Source organism: Staurois parvus, unplaced genomic scaffold, assembly GCF_062004578.1.
Source record: "Staurois parvus isolate SC_StPar_1 unplaced genomic scaffold, SC_StPar_1.0 ptg000193l, whole genome shotgun sequence".
NCBI lineage: Eukaryota > Metazoa > Chordata > Amphibia > Anura > Ranidae > Staurois > Staurois parvus.
The window spans coordinates 127,787-140,736 of record NW_028317989.1 but is presented as its reverse complement, the minus strand read 5'-3'; the positions used below and the strand labels follow the sequence as shown (position 1 = coordinate 140,736).

General features: G+C 42.5%; 1 protein-coding gene across 1 annotated transcript in view; it reads left to right on the top strand.

Annotated features, from left to right (window-relative positions):
* The window catches only part of PSME1 (proteasome activator subunit 1), a 28,558-nt gene that overhangs the window by 14,873 nt on the left and 735 nt on the right, over positions 1–12,950 (top strand). Inside the window, exons 3-10 of the mRNA XM_089677858.1 lie at positions 104–166; positions 664–759; positions 3,365–3,410; positions 4,775–4,872; positions 5,025–5,093; positions 5,172–5,239; positions 5,333–5,387; positions 10,199–10,285. Of these exons, the coding sequence (XP_089533984.1) occupies positions 104–166; positions 664–759; positions 3,365–3,410; positions 4,775–4,872; positions 5,025–5,093; positions 5,172–5,239; positions 5,333–5,387; positions 10,199–10,285 (582 nt within the window). The remainder of the gene's footprint in view (positions 1–103; positions 167–663; positions 760–3,364; positions 3,411–4,774; positions 4,873–5,024; positions 5,094–5,171; positions 5,240–5,332; positions 5,388–10,198; positions 10,286–12,950) is intronic.

The following is a 12,950-nucleotide window of genomic DNA, read 5'->3' as shown; positions in this document are numbered from 1 at the left end:
CGTAGAATCAGTTATGTACTCAAGCCCTCATTTTTTCTTATTCTGGTTGTTAATAACGTTTCCAATTCCCTTATACAATTGTTTTCTATGTTGCTGTTACCAGGCGAATGAGCTGATCTCAGTAGGAATTCCACAGAAGATTGCTGACCTGGACAAGTTCCTCAGTGTAAGTTGGCTGTACCCAACACTATCATTTAGGCAAAGATGAAAGATTGGATGTCACCCTGGAAACACATTCTAAAGCACTTGTACCCATGTATGACCAAAGCTTGTGTATACCGTGCTGCATAACAGCTAATCAGTGTTCATAACTGTCTTACGAGGAAGGTTTGGTCTTGTACTCCTAGATACAAAGGAGCAAAATTGGCGTTTTAGGAGCTATGTCGACCACTCGGAACTCTTGCTTAATTTTTTCGAAAAATTAAAAGTAAAAGATGGTTGCTTGATATTGGCAACAATTCCAACGTTGGCTAATTTTAATGTGTCATCGACTAAGTACAGCTTTTTCACCATTTAGTGGCACTCCAACATCGCCAAGCATGTATGCTGCAGTCCCCAGTCACTTCTATAATTGCTCTTGCTACCCCATCACCCATATAAACTGTTCCTCTGACTTAAGATGCTTCAAGATAGATGTTCATGACTTCTGCTTTATCTCTTTAGTCTGCAGAGCTGAATGTTTCTGATTTGGCAACACTGCGAGCTGAACTTGATATACCAATACCAGACCCCGAAAAAGAGAAGGAAAAAGAAAAACAGGTAAGGTAATTATAACTCCTCTCTGATGTTGTACTATTTCTGCCATCCCTTTATAAACAAGAATTGACACAATACTTTGTCAGGTCATAGGATTATGGCTGATTAGGGTCATATAACCAAATTTTATTTGTAAGCCTTGTAGCCCACCCTCATCCAAATTAAAGGGGGATATTTACTGAATCTGGAGAGTGCAACATCTGGTGTGTAGAAAATAATTGTCCAGGTTTTATTGCCAAAGCCTAGTTGAACAAGCTTAAACGATAAGTTCACCTTTGGGAACCTGTTACATGTTCTGCCTGGTTTTTGGGTAGAACGCGTAACATGTTCCCACTATTGCAGCCTCTCCCCAATCCTCCGCCTCTAGTGACAGCAAACCAGGGAACTTCTCCCCTCATCCGCTGTCACAATCCTCATCATTCATTCACTGGGTTCTGTGAACAGGAAAACTACAACTACTGTCAGCTGTTGCAGCTAATCGCTTGTAGTTTTCAGTGAACTACCAGACTGCTGGTGAGCTCTCTAGGTAGTGCATCGCTTTTTTTTTTCCCCCCACTGTGTAACTATCTGCCTGAAGTATGAACAGACAGCTCTCATTGACAGTCTGCAGGAGCCCTGCATTGCACCTGTGATCTGCTGATCGTGGGTGCAATGCTTTACAGCAGAGCTCTCCAAACTGCAGCCCAAGGGCCAGATGTGTCCATCTGCTACCCTTTATCCGGCCCTTGGGGCACTATTCCTTCCACTGAGACCAACAATGGGGCAGTATTTCTTCCCATATAACCAATGACTGTGTACTACTCTTCCCACTAACACCAATTGTGGGGCACTACTACTCCTACTGACCAGCAACCCTGAGGCCATGTTTATTCTCACTGATGCTGGGGCCAGGACATTTTCTATCCTCACTGGCCCTAATCCGGCCCTCCTAAAGTCTGAAGGACAGTATACTGGCCCTTTTTTTGAAAAGTTTGGAGACTCCCGCTTTACAGGCTCCTAAAGAATGAATGCACTTTTTTTTTTTTTTAACCTGCAAAAAGATGTGCAATTATTAGGGGAACTTATCTTTGAAGTTAGAAGCTGATTGGCTACCATGCACAGCCGCACCAGATTCTGAGTGCTCCAGTTTTAGTAAATCTCCTCAAGTGTCAGAGTACAGGTGGGATAGGACATCTATTAAGTTTTTGTTTGTGTTCACCAATGGGGAGGTTCCATTACATTTACCTCCATCACAGGCGTGAGCTCTCACGCTCTGAGCTCAGAGCTACCACATCAGGGGGGAGAAAGCGCATGAGAGGTGAAGAGTATGGGAGACTGTGTGTGTATACATACTGTATTGCCAAACATATTGGGACACCTGCCTTTACACACACATGAACTTTAATGGCATTCCAGTCTTGGTCCGTAGGGTTCAATATTGAGTTGGCCCACCCTTTGCTGCTAAAACAGCTTCAACTCTTCTGGGAAGGCTGCCTACATGGTTTAGGAGTGTATCTATGGGAATGTTTGACCATTCTTCCAGAAAAGCATTTGTGAGGTCAGTCACTGATGTCAAATGAGAAGGCCTGGCTCGCAGTCTCCTCTCTAATTCATCCCAAAGGTGTTCTATCGGGTTGAAGTCAGGACTCTGTGCAAGCCAGTCAAGTTCCTCCACCCCAAACTCGCTCATCCATGCCTTGTCTTTATGGACCTTGCTTTGTGCACTGGTGTACAGTCATGTTGGAACAGGAAGGGACCATCCCCAAATTGTTCACACAAAGTTGGGAGCATGAAATTGTCCAAAATGTCTTGGTATGCTGATGCCTTAAGAGTTCCCGTCACTGAAAACCCCTAAAAAACAACCCCACACCATAATCCCCCCTCCACCAAACTTTACACTTGGCACAATGCAGTCAGGCACGTACTGTTCTCCTGGCAACTGCCAATCCCAGAGACATCCATCGGATTGCCAGACAGAAGCGTGATTGGTCACTCCAGAGAACGCGTCTCCACTGCTCTAGAGTTCAGTGGAGGCGTGCATTACACCACTGCATCTGGCAATATAGTGTATGTGTATATTTTTATATATAGAGATCTTTAGATAGATATCCATTTTAAGATGATGTAAACCCAACAATTCATATTCCTGATATGTGCCTGCTTTACCATGTACGTATATGAAAAAAAAAAATCCTGTTCTTTGTATTGCTTCCTTTGTGTGAAATCCCTGGTGTTCCTGCCAAGCCCTCTGCTTTCCTATTAAAAACTGACCACACTAACCAGTTCTCTAGCTATGCTAGTAGCTAGAGAACTGTTTTCCTTCAATGATCAGACTTGTGTTGACACACACACACACACGGAATTAGATCACTTCTAAAAAGGGAAAAGAGGTATTTACAATGTTTTTGTTTTTTTTTTTTTTTATATGTACACATACATGTTTTGACTTTCATTTCTATTTTTAAACTAAATGAGTTATTGTGCAAGGTGAGGGTTTACATACACGTTAAGGCAGGCCTTTCCTGCGCTACATAGTTGGTAGATCTAAAAGACTGTACATTATATTTTTTGATTAAGAGAGACAGACAAAGCACTATGGGAGTTAATTAACTCCTATTTTTTTATTTAGAAGAAAGAAAAAGACGAGAAAAAGAAAGATGATGAAGAGGATAAAGGTGATGAATATAGTTCTTTTGTTAATGTCTCACATATCATAAATCATATCTCATGTTTTATTACCATGTACATGTCCTTTTATTACTGCAAAATCTGTCAAATGACTTCAATGTACTGGAAAGCAATGTGTACAGTAACCCATAGCTACAATCAATCTTTTAATGCAAAGTACTGAAACTTGGCTGCTAGGAATCACTGCACTTTGTACCTTATCCATGACTTTATCACTAAATACTGTAAAATACTAACTAAACATCAGTATAAGGAACAAGTGAAGTTAGTGACTAACGGAAGAAATACATGTGGTGGACCACAGCAGCCAATCAAATTCTCGCTATCATTCTTCTATAAAGCATATATGATCGGTGTGGTGTGATGTAAATGTCTGAGACTATTATCTCTGCAGGTGAGGCTGGGAGGGAATAGAAAAATTAGAATTTTAGCCTGGGTTCTGTGCGAGTTCCGCACCAGGGGCGGACTGACCATTTGGAAACTCGGGCACTGCCCGAGGGCCTGGGGTCAGTAGGGGGCCCCATGAGATGCCCCTGGTACCTTTTTCATAGGCTTTGAGTTTGGGCAAGGACACGAGCCCCATGATCCCCTATTGCCCGGGGACCCCATGAGTTGTCAGTCTGCCCCTGTCCCGCACCACATCACAATCGCACCCCATTCATGCAAACCACTGCAGGTGTATATGTTAAGATAACACCCTGAAATCAGTCCACAAAACGTGGTGCGATGTGCAGAATCGGATTGCATACGTGTAAATACCCATGCGTTTTCTCTGCAAATGCCATACCACATCACAATCGCACCCCGTTAATGCGAACCGATGCGGGTGTGTATGTTAACACACCGCAATTGGTCCACAAAATGTGGTGCGATGTGCAGAATCTGATCACATGAATGTAAATACCCATGCGATCCAATTCTAGTACAGACCAAAAAAAGGGTCCTGCACCTTTTTTGGTGCGGTTGCAGTGTGATTTGAGCTATACAAAATGTATGACTCCAATCGCACCGCACACAATTCTCATGTGATTTGCATGGGAATGCAGTGCGAATCACGTGCGATATACCGCACAAGTGTGAGCTCGGCCTCCATTACTAAAATTTACCACTAAATTTGTATATAACCAAGTAAATGGTAAGCCAACAAGCATTAATACTGGAAACAAAACAGAAGTACAATTATCATTTCTTGATTACAAACCCGCAAGGCATAGTTCAGCCAATGGGTTAGTTATTTCTAATCACAGAATTATTAATTTCAAAAAAACGCATTATAAGAAAGGTTATACTTTGAATCCTATCAGCATCATGTATACATTTGATTAATATGTGATCACACCTCTCTCTTCAGGCCCTCCCTGTGGCCCCATAGCATGCAATGAGAAGATTACAAGTCTGCAAAGAAAAATCAAACATGAAATACAAGCACTGAAAGAAAACTTGAATATGGTGAGATGAAGGGCATACAAGTACAGCAGCAGGGAAATGTGAAATGATGGCTGGGAACTGGGTTTGGTGGATGAGAATGTGATGTCTAAAAATGCAAAAGGGAGAGTACTGAGATCAGCAATTCTATACTCTGTATTTCTTGTTCTTCTCAGGTTACCCTTTGGCTGCAACTTCAGATTCCTCAGATTGAGGACGGGAATAACTTTGGAGTTGCTGTTCAGGTGAGTTATGTGACTGCTGATGGATGGGGTCTGCACTTTACGTTGACCTAAACTAAGCAAGCCTCTTTCTTTTCCTAGGAAAAAGTGTTTGAACTGATGACAAATCTTAGGACCAAGTTAGATGCATCCCAAACCCAGATATCCAAGTGAGTGTTGTATCCAGGCAGCAATGACTGCTGTTCTTACATCGTCCAGATATTTCCAGTCTGATCTTATACATTTCTAATGTTCTCATTTAGGTATCTCTCTGATCGCGGTGATGCAGTGGCCAAAGCAGCAAAGAGTCCCCATGTGGTAAGAGCCTATATGCTTCCTAAAATCTGAAGCCCATGTCTACTCTGCACTGGTGATATAAACAGCAGATTTTTATTTTGCCAATGTGTTGAGGATTTGAGTTTAGCTACTGTTATGAGATACTGAGGCAACTGACATTGTGTGAAGAAAGCGAAGTCAAGGTTCCGATACATGTTAAGCCACCTGACATAACTGTGATATGACCATATCAGTATGTTTGAGTTCTAAATTAGGTGAAGGAGATTTTTAGGCCAATCTGGCACATATTCCCCATCTTAGCACTCTACATAGAGGTTCTGGGTGTGGATGTGCATACTGCACCTGTGTAAAGCTCAGTGCAGTTACCTTTGGCATGTTCTTATAGGTGTGCAATACAATCATCACTGAGGTCTACGTTTGCTGTGTGATAAAAAGCCAATGTTTTGCTGGCCTCATGTGTATTGACCATAACTAAAAAAAAAAACAAAACCACTGTCTAAACTCCTGCAGCAAAGGGTGGGATCCACCTGTCAAAATTACAGTTGGATCTCACTGATTATAGCATCATAAAGGCCACAAAGAACAAGGCCAGCATCCAATGTATTTGAATGTTCTATAAGATGTAACTTGCATGCCCACTGTTCCTAAATTGTTAGCCTTCTGAAAATGGTAGCTTCCTGGCTGTAGTGTTTTAGTGGCTTCGGGTCTTTCCTAATCACTGACAGGTATTCAGAACCGGAGTTCTAACTTCACTTTGATTCATGCAATGTATGCTCATGCTGGGAAAAAAGTACAGGTTTCCTTAACCACTTGCCTACAGGGCACTTATACCCCCTTCCTGCCCAGGCCAATTTCCAGCTTTCAGCGCTGTCACACTTTGAATGACAATTGCGTGGTCATGCAACATTGTACCCATATGAAATTTTTATCATTTTTTTGAGATAAAGCTTTCTTTTGGTGGTATTTAATCACCTCCTGGGATTTTTATTTTTTCTTAAACCAAAAACCACTGAAAATTTTGAAAAAACCCACGTTTTTTAGTTTGTTTTACAATTTTGTAAATGTGATTTTTCTCCACTGATGTGCGCTAATGAGGCTGCAGTGATGGGCATTGACAGGCATCACTGATACGTGGCACTGATGCGCAGCTCAGATGGGCACTGACAGGTGGCACTTCTGGGGCCACACTGATCATCAGTGCCCTGATGATTAGTGTACATGTCTGCTCCACGGAAAGCCGATTATCGGCTCTCCTCTCGAGCTGTCAGCGTGACAGCTCTTGAGGAGAGAAATGCCGATAACCGGCAATTCCGTGTTTTACATGTGATCAGCTGTGATTGGACACAGCTGATCACATGACCGAGCCGACATCTTCGGCTCTTTCCGTGATCCGCTGTGTCCTAGGGACACAGTGCACCGGCGATCGCCGCGCTCCCTGAGCCGCGCATGCACAGTGAGAATGGTAGGACGTCATATGACGTCCTATCAGAACGAGAGAACCACCTTGCGCCTGTCATTGTACTATAGGGCAGGCGGAAGGTGGTTAAAAGCTGAACCTGAAGTGGATATGAAATAATAAAAATTAAGTCGACCCAATAGTGATATTTCTGTTATGTTTAAACGTTCTGATATGTTTCATTAAACCACTTGACCGTTCCATCACTATTTTGGGAACTCTGTTGGTGTGCTTTGTACACCTGAGTTCTTGGGTCTTCACTCCTACTGTGGTTTTGTAAGGGTGTACTACTGTTCCTGCTAAATGTATTTCTGCTTTTAATGGAGGAAGAGCCAAAACACACAAAGGTAGGCAGGAACACTTAAAACTCCCAAGTTGACAGAAATAGCGACAGAGAGATCTAATTATGGCGTATCCAAGATACATTAGAAGCCAGTGGCTCAATGTGACTATATTTATAACTCCGCTAGTAACTTAATTTATCTTTATAATGGTACTCGTTGCCAATGTTTTTAATAGGAAAGAGATCATAAGATACTCTTGCCTAGAAAAGTGGCAGCCTTAAAGCGATACTAAATTATATCCTTATTTTCCAAAAACGACAAGCAGTGTGTGTTAGTTGTGGTCATGTGCACTGCTCTATGCACACTACAAATACCATAGTCCATAATTCCTAACTTATCTCGGGACCAAGGAAGAGAGGGTAGCTATGGTCCTATGTACAGTGGGACCACAGAGAATCCACCCTCTATTATGAAGTTGGATTACAGCAGCAAAAAAGATTTGGAGGGGGCTGAGAGGAGTAGAATGTACTTAAGTTAAAGCAGAGTTCCAGTCACACTCTAAAAATATAAGTCAGCAGCTACAAAAACTGCAGCTGCTGACTGTTAAAATACAGCCACTCGCATGTCTCTTGATCACACGGTGTCCTCCCCACAGCCCGTTTCACCAGCCATCCAGTGTTCCTGGTGCCGGCATCTTCAGTGTGGGCACCCAGCTGTGATAGCTTATGGCTTCACAGCCAGGTGCGCACTGCACATGTGCGAGTAGCGCTGTGCTTTGTGAATGGTCCTGCAGTCTTCTGGGACCTGTCACCTGTCCCAGAAGACTACAGGAAGGGAGGGGGGAGGACGACAACTTCCACTTCTGATTGCCAAGGCGATTGCAGCGGAAGGAAAAGCGGGTAGCTGTCAGTTTCAGGTACCCACTCGCCAAAGGTGTCAATCCTTAATGTGGAGCAGGGGACCAGTCTTTAAACTGGAACTTCCCCTTTTGGGTGGAGCTGCGCTTTAAGAACACATACCTGAATATTTTGTATTTTAAACTAGAGTTTAGTGACTTTTTAACTTTTAGTTTAGTGTACTCTTCAGACTGGCAGGGGTCTGGATCACAATATCCGAATAGAATAACAAGGTTTTTTGGCAAGTAAAATATTTCATATATCCGGTTCTATCTTGTACTTACTGTAAACGGAGAATACAAGAAGTCAAGTTAGTTTTAGTTTCCCCTTTAGCTCCAGCCTGATAGAAATTTCATGTTCCGGGGTGCTGAAAGGCACAGATTCGGAGTCGGGTGCAGGGGGGGGGGGCTAAGTGGTAGTGGTGCAGGGTGGCAAAAGGGATATCTGGGTGCATAGTGTCTAAGGTGCTAAGTTGTTCATAGGTCTCAATACAAAAGTTGTCTACTTGTAAGTTCGCAAGGTGGCTTCTCTGACACAGCACCACCAAATATGGTGTAGGATCTTTAGGACCTTGGTTCACATCTGTTGATCTTAGATAAGTACAAGGGGGTTTAGTTAGCATAGGGAAAGAGGTCACTAGGATTACGCTATTTGAAAGTATAGTTAGCTGTCGGGCCTCCTTCAAACTTGTGCATTGTGTTAATGTGCATTTTACTTTAATGGTAACACAAGGCGCATATATAGATATGTAGCCAAAAGTATTGGGACACCCCTCCAAATCATTGGATTCAGGTGTTCCAATCACCTCCATGGCCAGAATTGTATAAAATCAAGCACCTAGGCATGCAGACTGCTTCTACAAACATTTGTGAAAGAATGGGTCACTCTCAGGAGCTCAGTGAATTCAAGGATGGTACTGTGATAGGTTGAAATAAATCCATCTGTGAAATTTCCTTGCTACTAAATATTCCACGGTCAACTGTTGGTGGCTGAGTTGCTGTTTCCACTTTGTTATAATACCACTAAGTGGTAGGCCATGTAAAAATGACAGAGCAGAGTCAGCACATGCTGAAGCGCACAGCGTGCACAATTCACCAACTGTCTGCAGTCAATAGCTAAAGACCTCCAAACTTCGTGTGGCCCTCAGATTAGCACAACAGTGCATAGAGCGCTTCATGGAATGGGTTTCCATGGCCGAGCAGCTGCATCTAAGCCTTACATCAAGTGCAATGCAAAGCTTCAGATGCAGTGGTGTAAAGCACGCTGCCACTGGACTCGAGTGTTCTTTGGAGTGACGAATCACGCTTCTGTCTGGCAATCCAATCGACATGTCTTGGTTTGGCAGCTGCCAGAACAGTACTTACCTGACTTCATTTAGCCAAGTGTAAAGTTTGGTGGAGGGGGAATTATGGTATGGGGTTGTTTTTCAGGGGTTGGGCTTGGCCCCATAGTTCCAGTGAAGGGAACTCTTAAGGCTTTAGCATACCAAGACATTTTGGACAATTTCATGCTCCCAACTTTGTGGGAAGAGTTTGGGGATCGCTCCTTCCTGTTCCAACATGACTGTGTACCAGTGCACAAAGCAAGGTCCATAAAGACATGGATGAGCGAGTGAGGTGGAGGTACTTGACTGGCCTGCAGAGTCCTGACCTCAACCCAATAGAACACCTTTGGGATGAATTAGAGCGGAGACTGCGAGCCAGGCCTTCTCGTCCAACATCATGCCTGACCTCACAAATGTTCTTCTGGAAGAATGGTCAAACATTCCCATAAACAAACTCATAAACCTTGTGGACAGCCTTCCCAGAAGTTGATGTTGTTATAGCTGCAAAGGGTGGGTCAACTCAATACTGAACTCTACAGACTAAGACTGGAATGCCATTAAAGGTCACATGGATGTAAAGGCAGGCGTCCCAATACTTTTGCCAATATAGTTTGTATATGTATATCTTTGTCTACAATTCAGCTTATCCTTGTTTTCACAATTCAGTCACTAGTAGGCTGATAACACCAATTTCATAAAGGAATTTTTTTGAAAGATGCAACTGAAACTTAATGAAGTTGAAACATGGCTCTAAATGGGAACAGACATCACTCATCTAAATTGTTACCTAGTAAAATATCACTTTTCTAACCTCCGAGGTTTACGCTTTGTCCTATTCTCTTTGTAATATTTGTTCTCAATTTTTCTTTCAGGGCGATTACCGTGCTCTAGTTCAGCAGCTTGATGAATCGCAGTACTCTGAGCTCCGGATCACAGCTCTTGAAATAAGGAACTCCTATGTGAGTAGAAGAGGGGAGGGATTTCATCTGTCAATGAGAGGCTACATGTCTGTCTAGTACATAGCTGCTTGCTCTTCTAGGACACAGAAATGACAGCTGCTAAAAACCAGCTAGTGTCCTAATCTGTACTTTATTATCCCCATGATATAATAGTAGATTGTATTTCAAAGGGGTGACCTAGCGAACCACACTGACACCATGGGAAAGACATTCAGGAGTTAAAGAAGAAATGCACGGTGGTTTCCAGCTTAGGTTTTACATAGATGGTAGAAATTTGTGACATGCCTTTTATGTGAACATCTTATATTGGCTATTATTTGCGTTGCAACCACTCTAGCAAGATATGGCCTGAATTTTGGAGCCATTTCCAAACGGTTTACCTGAAAATTGCAAAAACTTTTGGATTCTGCTCCTTTTTTAGTGTCATTCAGCAGTTAAAAAGGAACTTCAGACAAGTCTTTTCTTCTAGTTGTGGCTAGCTTTACTCTTTCTGCCTTGAAGATCATCATCAGTGTAGGCAGTGAAGGGAAATCTAAACTTTTACCAGGACAGGGTTAAAGAAGTAAAACTTGGTATACATGAATACAGACTGTTTTTGAGGTTCAACCAGCAGGAGACACACATTGAAATTCAGCCAGTTCCTGCTGAACTGTCTGAATTTCAATGTGTATACCTGGCTTAAGATTTACCCTTATTTTGATTTATAAAGAATAGAGTTTATTAGGTTTTGATACACAACACAGGACGGTTACAAGGTACAAAACAGTAGAAAAGCTCAAAACGTGAGGGTTACAGCAGTAAAAGAAGACACTGCAATGCTGTTCCAAAACCATTAATTACTGAATATACCTTTAAGGATATCCAACCCGCTTTGTGGCCTGGAGGCCACACTTTGTAGCGGAACTCATAAAAAAAGTAGGGTGTGGGCTATGGGTGTTATGAGAGATGAAACCTGGGACACAGTCTATGGGTATGATCAGTGCCTGGACCGAGGAAAGAACAGTGAGCAGGGAGAAGATGGGAGATATAGAGGGCAAAACAATCAAGAAGGGAGGACTCACGACCAGGACCTCATCATGACTCCCAGCAGCACAATTGGCCTAGCTGGGAATGTCAGAAAAAAGGTTAAAGTTTGGCTGGTGTGGAAAAGTCGGTACAAGCATACCACCGTTGCACAAATTTATGATATAGCTCATGTAGGCTGGCAGTTATCTCCTCCATCCGCAATGGAATTAACAGCAATTAATGCAATTAAGTTCTTCCACCCATGCCCTAACGGTAGAGGTGGTTGTTGTCTTCCAATGTCTATGGATGAGTGCACATCCTGCAGAGAGAAGAAAATGGAGGGCAACCTTTTGAGTCCAGCAATGGACCCTGGTATTACAGAGAGAAGGGCTACCTCTGGGGTCTCCAGCCATGTTTGACTGGTGGTCAGTTTGGGAACAGATCCACCACAGATGCAGTAGGGTGCTCTTGGTTTCTCCACATCTCCAGGACTTAGTAATTGAGGGGATAATGTTATGCAGGAAGGCCAGACTCCTATATCACCTAGCAAGGAGTTTAAAGCTCCTTTCCTGGGTATGACTGGCGATACTCTGCTTAAAAGTCCAAAGACATGCTGGCAGGTTAATTGGCTCCTGCCTAAATTGGCCCTAGCATGTGTACTGTATGTGTGAATGTAAGCTACAGACCTTAGATTGTAAGCTCCCTAAAGGGCAGGGACTGATGTGAATACACAATATATATGTAAAGTGCTGCGTAAACTGTCAGCGCTATATAAATACCTGTAATAAAAAATTTTTACCTACTCGATCTAGATAAAAATGTGGGTTGGAGGTCCATTTATGTCTGTAATTTCATAATAAAGATTTGTTGTGAGATGGACACCCTGCCCTAAAGTCATAAAAAAGTAACTGCTTATAAAGTGCATGCACTCACCCCTTGGTGCCGCTATGCACTTTCTACCACTTCTTTTTTTTATTTATGACTTTATGCCCTCCCAGTCTGGTAATTCAACACTATGCACACTGCTGAGGAGCAGGACACTGCTTCCTTTGTACTGCGTGTCCTGGCTCTTTCCTGTGTTAGAGATAAATTATGAGCAAATAGTGCAGCAACTGATTTTCACAGTTCTGATTCAAAGAATAGGACTCAAACTGTAGGCTGAAAAGTGGATTTACTGCCGTTTTAGAACATTAAACTGTCATAAAGTAGCTTACTTTTCATTAGCCTCATTATAGTAAATTGCTGAAATCTGATTGGGAACTTGGGTCTTTACTTCAGTACACAAACTGTGGTTGCCTGTAGTTGGTATAAGCAGAGAAGAAGGCAATACATCAGTGCACATATGCAGATAGGTGGGTGCAAACCTAGTACTTCCTTCACTAATGTCTGCTGCTTTTCTAATGGAAATCTATTTTAAAGTCTCCCATTTCATACACATATAGGAAAACCTAGAGAAAATACTGCTTGTGGGACATTTTTGATAGTAGGAACAGCGGTACAGAAGACTGGCATACAGGTTCATCTGGGTGAAGGTCCAGTCCTTCAGCAATTTAATCCAGAGATGGAAAATCTACTTTTAGGGGTGTAGATTTATTTATTTTTTTTCTTTAACTACACTCCATGCAAAAATGGAGTACACAATTTAAATAAATATATGTAA